Genomic DNA, 18031 nt, shown 5'->3' with positions numbered 1-18031 from the left:
TTAAAATTTAATATCAATTTTGTGTTATTATCCCCCGTCGCCTCTCTCCCGCCACCAGCTTTGATGAGGATTTGCGCAATGTAATGCCCTGGGGCCGCAGCCATTGGAGTCACACGGACCTCACGCGACTGAAGAAGGGACGCATATCAGCACAGGTAAGTCCCCCTTGGCCCCACCTGCAAAGTCTTATGGAAATTTTAAAACACTTTAATAGACAAAAACAGGAACTCAATAATTTCCATTAGATAAATAATTGATTGATTAATTTTATTTTATTCAAGGATAAGTTTATATAATTCTTTCATATAACTTGAACCTTAATCTAGCTTAAATAAATAAGTGTTGTAATTGTCAAGCATATACCCATGCTCTTATTACAATATTTTCCTCAATCTATTAAAAACAAAATAAACATCTAACTAAAAATGTTATAACAACACAAAAAAAACGCATTCCAACTTCATTGTCTTTAGCCAAAGGGCGAAAATGCTCTTTTAATATTTTATCTGGAGGCAAGTCGTTGTCCAGACAACGAGGTGACTTTTGCTTTGAGTCTCCGGTATAAGGCAAGAAAAATATTAATTATAGACCACTCACAAAACTCGACAAGGAGCAGAAGCACTGGCAAGGAGCAAAGGAGCAGCACCAGCAGCTGGAGCCGAGGGATGTTCCTATAACAGCTTCTTCTTTCTGCTGTCGATGATGAGGCTCTTAATTATTTTTTGCCAGGCGACCGGCCACCAGGAGTGGTGGAATATATCCACTTGATGCCCGTTATTGATTCGCTTATGGTTCGATTACGCGAGAAATTTGTGAGCTTTATTTAAAGTGAGTAAGCAGATAGAGTGACTGCCATTTAAAACTCACGAAAATTGCTCAACTAATTGAGAATAAAAAGAGAGAGTGGAGAATGTACTCCCCCCGCGTGATTGACGTGACCGGGACTGGCAGCCAGGATTAATGAGTGAAACTGGCTAGAAAATAGTAGAAGTAGAGAAACGATTAACCTGCGAAAAGTTCATAAATCAATGGGAAAACCGAAAACCACTTGAATATTTCAAATTGTCCAGAGAATTTTCCTCTATTTCCTCATTCTCTCTTCGTAACCGCAAGGACGATTTTTCACGTCCGCCGCGAACGAGTCAAAGGTAATAGCGGAAAAGGGAAAACAACACATTTCCACCTGCCTCGACCATAATGAAAATTAACTTTCCCGATGCATTTTCATTCTCGATGTCCCTCCCCACAGTCCCATAAATTTGGCTGCAGTTTTGTGTGTGTTTTTCGCCGTTGAGGGCTAACAGGTAATTGCACCAGTTTGCCAACTCCAACCAGCCGCAAAGTAAAATTATGCAGCACTCAATTTAATTACCCCGCCAAATGGCTTGAGTCCTGACTCTTGTAATCACAGGAGTGCAGGAAGTGAGTATTATGAGCAGGTACCGAGAACAATACCGAAAATATACACATGATTTAAATAGAGAAATTGCGGCATAAGTATAATTTATATCAAATTAAATTGTACCTTTTAATCAGTCATCTTTAAGGATAAGGAAAGTGTGATGAATTAATTAATTTTAGAAAAAATATTACTCACTTTAATAAGAGATATTTTTCTCTGTGCACAGATTGCAACTTTCCTTGAGGACCTTCGGCTGCTTTTATGGCGCACTAAACGTGTGATGCTTATTAAAACTTCACACTTCTAGCAGCTGTGCGATGCACCCCACTCTTATGGCTTCAGTTTACCTTCTGAGAAAACTCCACTTGCACACACACACATAGACACACTCCAGAGAAAACTTCTTGATTTTCATGTTCGATGAACGCGCAGCAAGTTATTGCGGCAATTTCTGGTTCCTTCGGTTAGCTAATTGAACTTGTTGACGCCTTGACGGGAATGGCTTCCGGTGAACAGTTCCGACAGACGGCAGTCGACTGCCAGCAAAATATTGTGCAACGTGGGAGAAGCTGTAGTTAATTGCCAGTCAGAAAGTGGAAAATGTAACTCGCTGCGCTTAATTGGGAGCGTAAAATAATATATACCCTTCAAAGTATCATTTATGGGCGACATAAAATTGTCCAGTTATTTCTGAATGCTTGACTTAATAATTTCAATATTGAGTTTAGACAACACACTAGAAGTACACTCTCCTTATTCTTCGAAATTGGTATATTAACAAATCTTTGGGGATAACTGGAATGCCTTTTTTTCACGGGTATCTTTACTAGTTGTATCCTAGAGAAAAGGAAAAAATGTACACGTTCCCCGCAAACAAGTTAACCTAATAAGCCTGCTCTGCCCACTGACTAACCCAGCGACTAGAGCAACAACATCCAAATTTATAACAATAACAACAACAGAACAACGTGGCAACTAACTAGTTGACAACATGTTTCAACAATTTGTTGCCCAAAATGCCAAACGTGCAACGAATGCGCTTTGAAAGCCAAAAACAAAGAGTTTTAAGAAATATAAGGGAGCAGGGATTTTGAAGAAAAAAATCCATTTAATAGACTTGGGGGAGAATCACGTTGAAACCATCAAGCACTCAAAATCTTGTATGTTGGCTGCACTTTTTGGCCGAGACTCAGGCATTCTCCTTAAAACAAAAACCCAAACATCTGTGCCCCTTGTACAGCGGAGGCCTTGATGAGAAATGGAGAACATCAAAAGATAATATACAGAGAAAAACTAAATTTGAGTTTTTGACTATATATTGAAAAACAATAACTACTTATGTAATTCTTTTACTATTTTCCATTTAAAATGGTAACAAAAACCCTACTGAGTACTGTACGATTTACGATTACTTATCGAATTGTAATATTTTTCTTCGTGTAAGCGGTAAGAAGATAGCCAGAAACAGGTAGCAACAATGTTGAAACATCATGAAGCTCCAAAAAGTTGGCTACTGTTTTTCGGGGCCGGGACACGGAAACGCCGTGTTACCCTTGTCCGGCTGCATGACTGCCCTGCATTCATCCTTTGCTCCTTCTGCCTTCTACTTCCTTCATTTCGGCGCTTCTCCTTTGCTCCACTCTACGGCACAGCTATCCTTGAACTCCTCGCTCGCACACACAGCCTAATGGGAAGTGCACATGCAGCGGCTGAAGGGGAAACAATGGCGACGACGGACGCGCTTGGAGCGGAAGTGGCCGCAACGAAGTAGTCGTCGTCGACGACGAGAAGGCTGTAATCTGGGCCAGGACATCCAGGACATTTGGGGCATGCAGGACACGGAGGACATGGCATCGTTATGGTAGGGGAAATACGCTGCTCGACTGTTGTTCTGCATCTGGTTTTCATACCCTCTATGGTAAACGAAGGGCATTCTGTTCACCATATTTTGAAACACAATTGTTTAAATTAAATTGTTTAGGTTCAGCACATATTAAAAAAAACGGAATTTTTTTCATGACATACTATCAGTAAAAGGTATTTAATTCTTAACCTCCAGCCCTGTGTTGCATTAAATTAAGACCTTTTCGGACTGAAATTTAAACAAACTTATTAGAAGAAAGCTTACTTTGATAAGCCATGGTTGGCATACCCTTAAAGTTAGTTTTTTTGTAGATAATTAGACTGAGTCTAAAGTTTAAAATACACAAAAATAAATAAATTTCATTTTCAAGTCAAAAGCTTGCAACGCAGTGAAGGAATCATTTCCGACCCTATAAACCATATATATTCTTGATCAGGGTGAACAGGCAAATCTGTCTAGGCATGTAGGAAGGAAAACAATTTTTTGAAGATTTTTTCAACAATTTTTTGGGGCTAATTACATTTTAGACAATTTTTAAAAATTGTCAAAAAATTGAAAATTGTAAAATTTATTTTTGAGTATGCAGAATTATTAACCTTTTATAAACTAGCACAGCACGGAATACCGTATCGAAATTAATGCATTTTTGGCTTATTTATTAATTTTTAACGTTTTGGTTTGTAGAATAAATTGTCATATAAATATATGATCCAGAATGGGAATTTGTATACCCTTGCAGGGTATTATAACTTAAGCCTACAGCGTCCTACGCAGTGAAGGAGTCATTTCCAACCCTATAAACCATTTATACTCTTGTTGAGGGTAAACAGGCGAATCTTGTAGGGAAAAAATTTATGTTTTGCAAAAATTTTAAAATTTTGTTATGGCTAATTACATTTTAAACCATTGCTAATAATCGTCAAAAATTTGAAAATTGTAACATTTTTAACATAACGATTTTAATCTTAGTTATGCTCGATTTCTGATACCACTGCAGGGTATATAAACTCCAGCTTCCCGAAGTAAAGTTCTCTCCTAGGTTTGTTTAATTTTTGATACTGTTAATGGACGATTTTTTTAACAAATTTAGTATATTTGTTTTCTAAGCAACACTTGTAGATCGACTTTTTTGTGTACCGTTGCAACCGTCTGACTAAAATTAAAATACCATGCATGGATAAAAAATGTATTTAGTGTTGGTTAGACAACAGACACTCAGGTAGACAGACGGAAGTAGCCACTGACACCGGGTCTCTTGACTGAAAGCCGAAATAAAACCAGGAACCAGAGGAAACACCACACAATTTTTTCTGTGGCCAAAAAACCATTCTGGATTTTCAGGGGATTTGTTTTGCGGACTCTTGGTTATGTGCCCCTTGTTGCATTCTTGTGGGATTGCAAAGGTGTTGGACTTGCGGTTTTTACTAGCTGCCTACAAGCTGTTGCTGGGCTTATGGACCAGATTTCCCTGAATTGGACTTCCTACTTTCCCGCAGTAATTATGGAATGCAATGCAATGCCGCAAAGCAATCAAAAACAGACCTGCCCTTCGGAAATAACTTTACATTCATAAAGAACACATTCCTTGCATAGAGTTGCATAAATGCCTCGAGATCTGCTTTGAAAATGTAGCTATGAATTTATTTATTATAGTTGCGGCGTGATAGTTTCTAATTAAAAGTCATGCTGAGAGAGGTATTAATTTAAAGCGAGCCAATAAATTATTTAATGACGACCTGCAATTAAATTAAGGCTGAAATTCCTTCTGGAAACTAACTTAAAGCCCTTACCCTGACTTTAAATATACAAAGAATAGGTGTGTGTATATATTATATGTTTACCAATAAGTCTGACCACTCTGGAGCAACTTCTGGTCCCAGCTGCTTTGTTATTGTAAGTTGTGTGCTGACTTAAATATATGAATGCTCAAACAATAATAGCAACAAGGTTGCACAAATAACCACAGAAGGGCACGTAAAATTACACAAAGGAAAATTACTAGAACAGAGCTTGTGATCTGCAGGTCATTAATTAATTACTTATTGTCAGTAAATCTAATAGCTAGGATTATAATGCACAAGGGTTTTAAGGGCTTGGCCTTTCATTGTTTTAGTTTAGGCCCTTTTTTTATATTAGTTTTTATTTTCGCTTTTTACCCTGCACACACACACACTCTCTTGTTCATATCAGGCAAACACATTCACACGTGTCGCCCATTGACAACAAATCACGCATATGGCCACCGTCTCCACAACACCGAAAACAACATGGCCAGATTCACAATTAACTTAAAGCCAAAATGTTGTCCCTCAGGGAACTGTAGTTGCTGTTTTCGTTGCTGCCACCGAAAAGCAGTTTAAATATTAATATACTTTGTGCCCAGCACAGGATGTGTATGTGTGACGATGATAATGGGGACTGGGGGCGATGACGAGGACGGGACCTGGTTCGAGGACACCAAAGGCGACGACACTTTTGGCCACGATGATGACGATAATGATGGCACTGCTGGTGTAAGGAGGAGGATTACTCGGCCTTGTGGGCTAATGGCCAAGTGCCGTGCTTAAACACACTTGAAGGCGCCTTCAGAAAGCCAAATACACAAAAGGCCACCCTCGAGTTTCATATTCACTTCTCGACAAACAAAGGTGCTTGGCTTGGCCATTGTGAAGTCATATGCGCAAAAACAGGTAGGAGTGGAAAAGGTGGATGATAACTCAGGTGAAAAAGGGGGCAACACTGGACTTAAAACTGGGGAAAGTGGGGCTAAAAATGGGCTGAAAGATGGTCGAAAATGAAGACTGAAAGCAGTACCACAATGGCACACACACATCAACCATCAACAGGTGACGCCCCGCCGAAGACCCAAAGAATAAATGAAATGTTTTCGCTACCCGGAGAGAACAGAAATGAATGCCAACTGCTGCCATTGAATTTACCAAGTGCAGAACAGAGCTGGGGATATAAGAAAAAATGGGGACAAAAATAAATAAAGAAATACACAGAAAAATGGGGATATAAAGGGGAAAAGAAAAATGAAAAAATTCCCACGGTTTAACATATACATATAGCTTTTGAATATATTTTGCATTCAATAAAAACTTCTACTGTCAATATTTTCGTAAAAATGGTTTCGTTCTTGATTTACTTCTCGAATTAGACCTGGAAAACGAAAACTTGAAAAACTAATCATTTCACAATACATTGACTTCTGCTGTGTAAAACCAGTTTAACTTTATAACGTACAAAGTAAAATTGTGCAGGAAAGTAAGGAATGGCCCACAGCAATTATCTTTTGAGAAACGTGGGCATTTACATAGAAAATTGAGTATACGCCGCAGTGTACCTGTTGCCACCAATCATAAATCCAGACGGACATTCATCCCATCGGCTCCAGGACCCCGTTTTAATGTCTAACCAAATGTTTTAAGAGGCTTTTGCGAAGAAAAGAAGCAACAAAAAAAATTAAAAACAAGAAAGGAAGCTAACTTCGGCACGCCGCTTTATATTATATTATTTATTATAGTTTATATACCCTTGCAGATAGAACTTCTATGACTAGGAATCCATACATTATAAATTATATATATTTGTGTTAAAAACAAATAAGTAATACCTGCTTTAATTTCATGCACCTATATATACAGTCGAGTCCCGATAAATCGAAATGGCAAGGGGATCACTTTTTTTACGAATTAGACGGGAATTCGATTAATCGAGATTTCTATTTAACGGGGCTCAAAAATGAAAGAGTCGAATAACCGGGGTTTTTACATTTCACACCATGTTTGCATATGTATTTAACTTTATTAAAATTAAACAAACATTATAAGTATGTACATTCATTTGTACGTTTTTCAAATTAAAGGAAAATTAAAGAATAACATAAAATTAAAATAACAAAAAATTAAACAATTAAGCAGGAACATTAAATTATAAAAAATAAAAATTCAAGCCTTAATATAATAGCTGTCTGCAAAATCTAACGGTACTTTAACTACAAAAAATTTCGCATTGCATTACGATTTATAAGTGGTTACGAAACAAAATTACGATTTATAAGAAATTCAATATTCTTTGCGTTGCGCCAAATAATACGAATTAACGAGGGGACCAAAATGTATGGAATTTTTACGAATTAACGAGTTTTTTTTCAAGGGGACAGAATTTTTTACGAATTATCGCGATTTTCGATTTAGCGGGGTACGAATTATCGGGACTCGACTGTACCTATTATATTTGCAGTTTAACATTCACAGATTTGCATTTTTCCTCTAAATCAAACGATCGCTTGTTTGGCACTTATGTGATATAGTCGTCCGACTTTCATGAAATTTGACACAATATTTCAAACTTATATAAAATGGCTTTACCTCAAATTTGATGAAAATCTGTTGAAAACTGAAAATGTTATCGCAACCGCGATTGTCAGTCTTCCGACAACAGCCACCGCCATTCTCAGTCCTCTCAAATTTCGCGATCGGTCCTATGGGAGCTATGTGTTATATATGTCCGATTTTCACAAAATTTTACACAAAATTGTAGAATAATATAAAATGGCTATATCTCAAATTTGATTAAATTCTGTTGAAAACTGAAAATGTTATCGCCACCGCGATTGTCAGTCTTCCGACAACAGCCACCGCCATTCCCAGTTCTCTCAAATTTCGCGATCGGTCCTATGGGATATATGATATATTAGTCCGATTTTCATAAAATTTTACACAAAATTGTAGAATACCATAAAATGGCTATATCTCAAATTTGATTAAATTCTGTTGAAAACTGAAAATGTTATCGCCACCGCGATTGTCAGTCTTCCGACAACAGCCACCGCTATTCTTAGTCCTCTCAAATTTCTCGACTGTTTCTATGGGATATATGGTCCGATTTTCACAAAATTTTACACAAAATTGTAGAATAATATAAAATGGCTATATCACAAATTTGATTAAATTCTGTTGAAAACTGAAAATGTTATCGCCACCGCGATTGTCAGTCTTCCGACAACAGCCACCGCCATTCCCAGTTCTCTCAAATTTCGCGATCGGTCCTATGGGATATATGATATATTAGTCCGATTTTCATAAAATTTTACACAAAATTGTAGAATACCATAAAATGGCTATATCTCAAATTTGATTAAATTCTGTTGAAAACTGAAAATGTTATCGCCACCGCGATTGTCAGTCTTCCGACAACAGCCACCGCCATTCCCAGTTCTCTCAAATTTCGCGATCGGTCCTATGGGATATATGATATATTAGTCCGATTTTCATAAATTTTACACAAAATTGTAGAATTATATAAAATGGCTATCTCAAATTTGATTAAATTCTGTTGAAAACTGAAAATGTTATCGCAACCGCGATTGTCAGTCTGCCGACAACAGCCACCGCCATTCTCAGTCCTCTCAAATTTCGCGATCGGTCCTATGGGAGCTATGTGTTATATATGTCAGATTTTCACAAAATTGTACACAAAATTGTAGAATAATATAAAATGGCTATATCTCAAATTTGATTAAATTCGGTTGAAAACTGAAAATGTTATCGCCACCGCGATTGTCAGTCATCCGACAACAGCCACCGCTATTCTTAGTCCTCTCAAATTTCTCGACCGTTTCTATGGGATATATGATATATTAGTCAGATTTTCATAAAATTAAACACAAAATTGTAGAATAATATAAAATGGCTATATCTCAAATTTGATTAAATTCGGTTGAAAACTGAAAATGTTATCGCCACCGCGATTGTCAGTCTTCCGACAACAGCCACCGCCATTCCCAGTCCTCTCAAATTTCTCGACCGTTTCTATGGGATATATGATATATTAGTCCGATTTTCATAAAATTAAACACAAAATTGTAGAATAATATAAAATGGCTATATCTCAAATTTGATTAAATTCGGTTGAAAACTGAAAATGTTATCGCCACCGCGATTGTCAGTCATCCGACAACAGCCACCGCTATTCTTAGTCCTCTCAAATTTCTCGACCGTTTTTATGGGATATATGATATATTAGTCCGATTTTCATAAAATTAAACACAAAATTGTAGAATACCATAAAATGGCTATATCTCAAATTTGATTAAATTCTGTTGAAAACTGAAAATGTTATCGCCACCTCGATTGTCAGTCTTCCGACAACAGCCACAGCCATTCTCAGTTCTCTCAAATGTTATAATTTTTTTTTTTAACTGAGACACTAGGTTGCGTAGAAACGGACAGACGGACAGGCGGACATGGATAGATCGACTCGGCTGTTGATTATGATCAAGAATATATATATTTTATATGGTCGGAGGTGCCTCCTTCACTGCGTTGCAAGCTTCTGACTGAAATTATAATACCCTGCAAGGGTATAAAAAGCAAACAAAGCAACAGAAAAAAAGCTAAAAAAAAAGCTAAAAAAAAAAGTGAGATTTCCATGGGTTTCTCTTAGACCCTCGCATTTGGCACAAGATTGTTGTCTGCGGTGATAGGGCATTTTCCTTTTCCACTTGGTGAAGCTTTTAATAAATTGCTCTTTTATGAATTTAATGAGCACAAAAAAGAGTTGTCCTCTAATCGATGAATGTTAGTTTGTTAATAGGTAGAATGGGATTTTAAATATGCCAATAACTAAAGAAAACAAGGTTTTTGACGGGTAAAATATTCATTCCCTTGCATAAATGTAGAAAAATAACCCCCGAGAAAAGCACGAAGGTGATTAGCTACAGGTATTAAGCTGTGAAAAAGGATAGACAGACGACCGGACGGTGGAACAGACGGACATGGCTAGATCGATTCGGATATTGATGCTAATCAAGAATATATATACTTTATAAGGTCGAAGATGACTCTTTCATCTGACTTAAATTATAATACTTGCAAGAGTATAAAAACTCGACAGAATCACAATATATTAAATATAAAAATGAAATGAATTTTTCACTTACCGGTTTTTATAATGTGATGTCTTTTTTATTCGCGTATTTCTTGTATTTTTTTTTTATCACGATATTGTTACTTTTTAGTGATCTCGCACAACACGTAAATAGGAATATTTTGCTGTTGACTGGAACTTTATTGGTGGAATGCTTTGATTCTTTTAAATCTAAAAAAATATACGAATACTAAATTTAGTAAAATGACAATGTTATAATCATAAGAATGTGGAATAATCTTAATATTTGTATTTTCTATCTTCTAAGACTTTAGTGGAAAGTCAGTTATCTATCGCAGAATAAATCAAAAATTGGCATGCCAAATACCCGTTCTTGAATTTGCCGAAATTCTGTCGAATAATTCTTTGTAATTAACTAATTACCAGAAACATACGAATGCTGCAATCATATTTTCCCCTGGATTTTTTGCCGTTAAACAAGCACAACCATTAGCACGGTTATCATTTAGCCTCAGTTTTTCAGCAAGGGGTCACCGGGGCACACCTCGAAACCCGAATCCGGAACTTCGAGTCCAAAGTCCAGGAGCGCAAATGAACACAAATGGTAATGAATATAGAGGAGTGTGGCATTGCCATAGTTACGACTGCATGGTCCATACAATTAACCCGAATTGAACTAATGCCCCTGTACTCGGCCACCTGATAAGCCCCACCAGTCCGGCAGTCAGCCAGTCTGGCAGTCGGGAACTTACGCCCATTTTTGGGGTTTTCCGGGGCTTTCCTCTCGGTATGCATAAGTGAGGGCTGCCCGGAAAAATTCAACTAAAAATCAACACTGACGGGGGATAGAGTGGGGGACAGGGGCCTTGTGGATAAACTTTTGCCTTTTGCAGGGAATGGAATTCCATGTGCAGTTGTCCTTGTTATTGTTCAGTGTTTATTCGGCGCAGAGCAGGTGCTGGGAAATCCACAAAATTTCCTCGTCTGTTGTGCAATTAAAATTGCACAAATGCAGGGGCCAAGAGTTTCCCAGGAGAGTCCGACAGCCCGAGTCTCGCAAATCCAATTCTACAACTAACACAGAGCTCACACAGAGCGACTGCACACTCCAAACCATTCATTCATGCCATCTCAGTCCGTAATTGTTTTTCTGTGACTCGTTTATTGAAAAGTTTTACATATTTCATATGCACATCAGAGCCAAACCTGGAAGCAAACCGAATTTTCCTCCCTGAATTACGCCAAACTTTATCATCATCATCATCAACTGGGGGGTAGGGAAACCGAAACAGAAACAAAACAAATGAACATTTAGAGTATGGCTCTTGTTTTTGGTTTTAATTTACTGCCCGGCACTGAAATGGTTTTAAACTACGTGCTTAGCACGTCGAAAAAAGAGAAGAAATGAACGAAAAATGTGGCTGGAGAAATAGGGCCTTTCTTCCGGGTTTGCTGGTTCAGGCCTCTCACGAATTTATATTAAAAATTATTTATTACTGGGGCTTCCTCACTTTTCCCGGCTCCTCCTTTCCGTGTGCAGAGCACAAAAAGCCAAAACTTTTTAATTGCTCTTTTTTCCGAATCGCTTTTCGCCTTCTGCCAGCTCGTTCGTCCTCGTTCGTTCCTCATTCTGGCTTCAGTTCCATGGAGACACGTACGTGCCTTTATTTTCCTTTAATGATATAACGTGATAAAACTGTTTTGCTCCTGCCTCCGCTCAGTTTTTCTTGTTTCCTATTTTTCCACGCTCTCTTCAAGGAGGTTCTGTTTATAGAAGGTTGTATATCACTCCTCGTAATAATGTGCAATTAACAAAAAACTTTCAGATTCGCAGACTCAAAAAAAAAGAACATGATACATTGTTGGGACATAAGAAGAAAACTGATGAAACAAGAGGCTAGTGTTTGAGACATTTTAATATATTTTGAATACTAATTGGCAAGCTCCCATACTAAGTAACAATAAGCGTTAAATATAATCAAATATATATTTTTAAAAGCAACAATATTGCAGCAATAAGTGCCACTCAAGTCCCCAAAAACCTAATCTGAATTATTTTCCCCGCTTTTGCAGTTCTGGGCCGCCTATGTCCCCTGTGAGGCGCAGCATCGCGATGCAGTGCAGCTGACTCTGGAGCAGATTGATGTGATCAAGCGGCTGACGGATCGCTACTCCCCGCAGCTAACCACCTGCACCTCGGCTCAGGGTGAGTTCAACATCGAAAAATATCGCACATACGCCGCATAGGCACACGGGCGCATTCCGGAAAGCAGCTGGGAAACTGAAAGTATTCCGGGAACGAGAAAAATTCCAGACGCTACTGCTGCTGCCGCTCTTTTTTCACTAGTTTTTTTTCTGCCGGAAAACTTGGACTGGCACGAGTCGAGTCTTTGGCGAAAAAGTTGTTGAAAAGTATCTTGGCCGGCTACCAAAAAGCAGTTTCGGCGGAGTAGATGGCGGCCCTTGAGGCGGCTTTCGTGCCGCTGCTTACCGCGTGCCATATTTTTGCACCATTTCCTTTGATACGCTGCTGCTCACTCACCTAGTTGGCACAAGAAAGGAGGAGAGGCCTCGTTTAAGCGAAAGGAAAACAGTTCATATTTCCTTGTGTACGCGGAGTGGAGGAAGGGTGAGGTTGGAAAGAGGGCGGAGGCCGCAAGGGGTCCACTTGCCAAATAGCAAACAGACGTGCACTCAAAGAAAATTGTGAATATGTTCACAAGATCAAATATTGCGTGTTTAAATGGATTTTTAGTATTATATGATTACTATTATAAATGGGAAATTAATTAATTCTCAATTTTCTCAATTCTTAATCCATTATTTTCTTAAGTGAAAGAAAACAGCATGGAATAAAATAGAGAGCAATGGAGCTGAGTTGCAAGAAGCAGCTTTTGACTTATGCCTTGACTCCCCGGCCAGCATTTGAGTTTCCTTGTTGGTTTTCCGTTTTGCATTTTGATTTGCACCCACTCCGCGCCACGGACTCTAAGGTCCTTGGGTGTTCCGAGGTCCTGGCAATATTTTAGTGTTGCAGCTGCTGCACACACAAAGAATCGGGGCAAATGGCACAGAGGAAACTACAAAAATAAAAATAAGAAATGCCTGCAAAAGCAACAAATCGCTTCCGGCATTTGCGTTGAAACATTTATGTAGCCGTAAATGGAAATGTCAATAAATCATGGCTGAGAAGGAAAATCATCCGCAAAACCCAACAAGAAATATGAAGCAGGAAAACTTTTAGCAAAGAAATATTACTAGCACAATCGCAGCGCATATGTACACGATGTGTGAGGGGGAGTAGTGGCCAAGGATGTTTTCCCGTGCTTTTTGATAGTTGCCGAAGAAGCCAAAAGACAACTTTGAATCCTTGCAAATATGAACATCTCTATGGGAATCATATAAAAGCGAGCAGTTTGTGCCAATCTCCGTGATGGCCGCCTCTTGCCCCATTTTCATCCCAATCCCTCTCCCGATCTTCGCCTCCGTTGAGGTCAGCAGAAAAATGTTTCCTTTTAATTGATGCCGTTTTTTTCGTGCTAAGGAAATTGGATTGAGTGAACCGAGTGAACTGGCAAATTGAGCAATAAATTTGATTAAAATTGGAGCATGGAGAATGGGTGAAAAATAATGGAGGGGCATCTCATAAAGTGGAGAGAAAAGACAATAAGCCAAAGGATGCGGGACAGACCTTCAAAAATGTATTGGATTTTAAAGGAGAGTAATTAATTGTTTCATATAACATTTTTGTGTGATAAGAAACATATGCTAAACTACTTTTACCCATCAGAATCTCCTCAACTTTTAAAATATTTGGTTTTATGTCAGCTCTTAAGCCACAAACACAATTAATGTTGATTTAAATCGACTTTCTCGTATTAAAATCCGTGGAAACCTATATTTTTAACCCACTACCGATAAGCAATCGACTTTATACTGGCAGACGAAAAATTCCCAATTACTTGCCAAACAAATCCCCGCCACATTTCCATATAATCAAACGGAAATCCCCGTTGAGCCCAGGCTGTAAACCAGCTCGGAAATCGAAGAAATCAAAGTGAAACCCGGCACAGGGGCAACAAACAAAAACTGACCTACCTTGGCTTGTTCTGTTACTGGCAAAGTACCAAAATAAAAGTAGAATCAAAATAAACCGACCTCGCCTCCGAGGTTCGTGAAATCCCAGCTGCCGCTGCATAAAATAAAACCGAGCATTTTATTTTAACTACTGCAAATAAATTCAGCTGAAATTGTTGTGTCCGCTGGCCCGCCCGCTCACATGTCGTGTAAATAAAATGCGAATCTGAGTGACTATTGAGCAAATGCAGCAAAGCGTGCTTATCCTCAGGACGGTGCTCTACTCCCTTTCGGCAGGGTCCTCTCTGGAGCAACTCCTGCCAAAGTGATTGTAAAAAATGCAAACCTAACGAACCGAAATACAACGCGACGAGTGACGGGCAGCGTCACTCACTGGCTCCCGCTCCGGAATGCGGAATCTGGAATCCAAATCCAAGTCCACGCCTGGTCCAAGTTGGTGTGTTGCACTAGAAAAAATAACCTTAAATATGGGAAGTAAATGCTGAGCTTTTAGGGGAATTTGTTCCCATTTTACACGGGATACAAAAATTCCCTAAGAGAAAGAAATATAAATTTGTAGTTATTAATTCTATAGCTTCAAAACGTTTTGATAATACTAGGTTCATTCCTGATTAATTTTAATTATTTTCTTTAAGTGCACATCACCTGTCTCTTGTCCAACTAAACAAATGAGCGCTCCATAAACATAGCAGACATGCAGAAAGTGCTCGGGGAATGCGATTGCATATCCCTCGGATGATATCCTTGTGGCAGTACTGTCCTTCTCGTTCCTGTCCCCTGCCAGTGGTCGCATCAGCATTGCAGCTACTTAACATTTGGCACAGCCCAATGTGCAAATCGCTTTTATTTGCAATTTTCAATTTTCACCTTCAAAAGTGTAAACTTCAATTTACACAGGTCCAAACACACTGAAGCGCCTCGAGAAGAAGGATATTGAGAAAATTGCATTCAGTTGCAGCGAAGAAAAAACAAAAAACAAAACAAGGAAAGAAGCATTTGGTCGCAAAAAGCTTGGCACCCTCGAAAGTACACTCACTAAAATGTAGTACAGTTTATAAGTGTCAGTCGAGGGCTATAATTATCTCATTATCAAGTATTATTTAATAGCTCTGATATTTAATAGCTTCTCACAAAACTTTAACCAGAGCTCAATGGAGCTCAACTGAAGAGTATCTAATGCTTCGGCAATCTGAATTCTACTGCCTTCATTGTTCCCCTTTTGTATTGCTCGCTGTTGCCATTGCTTTTGGTTTATTGCGTCAAGTGGCATTTCGGTAGGGATTTTCATTTGGAAATGTATTGGAACACTTCTCCTGTGTGCGTGTGCAGGCGAGCGAATGCTCCGCAAGAATTGCCTCAATTCGCATCCGATTCGAGGACGGCCATCTATTATACATTACGGCCCCGGTCGCCAGAAATCGAGGAGCCGATGGGGACAAGGAGCAGGAACAACAGAAGAGGAGTCACCGTCACACAGTCGCAGTCACAGACAATTACATGCAGGAGCAGAACCAAAGGCCGGAGTCAAAGCCCCGGCTACAAAATTGAACTTCAGCTCACGTGGCGTATTTTAGTGCCTTTGACTGCCAGCGAAGGATTCCTGAGAAGGATTCCCTAGTATTGGTATTGGTTTCTGGTACATTTGTTTATTTGCCCCATATTTTAGGGTTTTACGACGTTTCCGACATCGACCAGGTTCTTCTTGTGGCAGGTATTTTGGCCTTTCCCAACAATGCACAGCAAGCGAAGAAAATGTATAAGAAAAGTGCACTAAAAAAATTATAAAACAAGAAATAAAGCTAACTTCTAGAGCACCAGCTTGTATACCCTTACAGTTGCCATAAGATCATCGGGTACGAAAGTACAATCGATCAAAAATGCATTAATTTTAAGTTCGAAAGCTTTTCTTTGTTGACTTGTATTAGGATACCAGCATATTGGGCAGTAAATTATAAAATACTCAACATTTTATGCATTGTAAAGAATGGTAAAAGAAATCACTTTTTTAAAATCACAAAAACATAAATTTTTTGTCAAATTTTAACTATTTTTTAAACGACATAAAATTTAGATTTTTGCGCAGTGAATGCTATAGTAAGCAGCATCCGTGGTAACAATTCCCTTCCTTCCTTCCACCTGACATTGCCTTTGATTTTGGTTGCAGCTTATTTGCTTATAGCTATGAAAACTTCGCCAGTCCTTGTGTATTGGTTTTGAGTCCTTTTTCTGTTGCCAGTTTCCAGTTACCCCGCTCCTTCGACTCCCCCGCCTAGCAAATAATGCCTGTTGGCCTTCGTTATGTGGCAAAATTTATTAACCCGCTTTCCGTTTGGCCTTTACCGAGCATTGGAGGGGAGTGGAGTGTGTGCGAGACATTCGAAATGTTATCAAAATTGGGCACACAAAATACCTCTGATTTGAATAGCTTCTGGGAATGGGAACAACACCCATTTGCGGAGACCCAAAAGTGCGCAAAGCTTGGTACAGAAACATGGTTCTCCAATTAGTTGCAGATAAAACGGAACAACATTGGTGATTGACAAATCCATTAAAATAAGGGAATGTTTTACACATCAATCAATGACATATTTGGACCTTTTTCCAAAGGATCTCCATGTACTTTTGGAAATAAATTAATAAGAGGTTTGTACATAATACGAAACACATTAAATTAAATAAAAGGTTTCGAACGATTACAAATCGTTTTTCTTAATGTATAAATGAGCCCAGAACATCATCTTTAATATTTAAAATTCCTTAAACTTTCGGCCACAAGTTCAAGTTCATGAACACACTCAAAACGAAATCGTTGAGGCTCTTGAAGAAGTCCTTTCTAAACTAAATGATTATTTTAAGTCATTTAGTCTTTTCCACTGACTGTTGACCACTCCAACAAATATTCTGTTATTTTATATACTTTAAAATTAAGCATAACATTTCTCGATGGCTTAAAACAATGAATGCAATGAATGAATGAGCAATGCACAAGGATTTTGACAAGTGCTCGTTGACAGCTGAATAAAATGTCAAGAAACGGATCAAGGCTTTTCTGGGGCCAAGACAAGCGTGAATATTGCATGGCACAGCGAAATGCTTTGTTGGCCAACGGATAAACTGACAAGGACCAGGGCTAGCTCAGTCCGGAGTAGGACCAGCCACAATGCACCGTGCCCTGAGAGCTCTGCCCTCGATGGGAGGCAGGGCAGTCGAGCGAGTGACAGGCCGCAGAACAACAAATGTTACTCATGGCCGAAAAAAAAAAAACAATGCCAGTCGTGGCCAAGTTTGAAGTTTATCCACAAAACCCCAAGCACTTTAGCCACTCGTCTGCCCAGGGAGTGCAGTTCAGGGGGATGGAAATCAGTAGACATGTCATGAAATTAAAAAGCTTTTTGTTTAATTCTTGGCCAGAACTCTTTGATATAAAAAGTAGCACTTAATTTATGTAGAAACTTTTCTGACAAATTCTATTTAGAATAAATATGAAGGGAAATTAAAAAAAAAGATGAGCTAGAATACACAATTTCTTACAACCTCTTTTACAGACATTATCGAAGCTCACAAGAATCAGCAACTTTGCTCTCTGACCGGCGTGGAGGGCGGTCATTCGCTCGGAGGATCCCTGGCAGTACTACGCACCCTGTATGCCATCGGAGTGAGGTACATGACGCTCACCTCCACCTGCCACACCCCCTGGGCGGACTCAAGTTATGCGGACGCCCCGACCTTTAACATGAAGCACGGCGGCCTCACCATATTTGGCAAGGTAAGTC

General features: G+C 38.9%; 2 protein-coding genes across 11 annotated transcripts in view; one reads left to right on the top strand and one right to left on the bottom strand.

Annotated features, from left to right (window-relative positions):
* Fas3 (fasciclin 3) overlaps positions 1–18031 on the bottom strand; it is a 292347-nt gene that overhangs the window by 235327 nt on the left and 38989 nt on the right. For all 5 annotated transcript variants that reach the window (XM_086830399.1, XM_086830395.1, XM_086830396.1 and 2 more), the window contains exon 2: positions 10213–10370. The gene's annotated coding sequence lies outside the window, so the exon portion shown is untranslated. The remainder of the gene's footprint in view (positions 1–10212; positions 10371–18031) is intronic.
* The window catches only part of LOC110178111 (uncharacterized), a 140364-nt gene that overhangs the window by 93011 nt on the left and 29322 nt on the right, over positions 1–18031 (top strand). For all 6 annotated transcript variants that reach the window (XR_015271102.1, XR_015271101.1, XM_020945125.2 and 3 more), the window contains 3 exons: positions 59–155; positions 12234–12366; positions 17804–18024. Coding sequence is in view for 4 of the 6 variants with exons in the window: in XM_020945125.2 (XP_020800784.2) it covers positions 59–155; positions 12234–12366; positions 17804–18024 (451 nt within the window). In the remaining 2 variants the exon portion in view is untranslated. The remainder of the gene's footprint in view (positions 1–58; positions 156–12233; positions 12367–17803; positions 18025–18031) is intronic.

Source organism: Drosophila serrata, unplaced genomic scaffold (genome assembly GCF_035046125.1).
Source record: "Drosophila serrata isolate PLE 108 unplaced genomic scaffold, ASM3504612v1 contig_240, whole genome shotgun sequence".
NCBI classification, from domain to species: domain Eukaryota; kingdom Metazoa; phylum Arthropoda; class Insecta; order Diptera; family Drosophilidae; genus Drosophila; species Drosophila serrata.
This window is presented reverse-complemented; position numbering and strand designations above follow the sequence as displayed.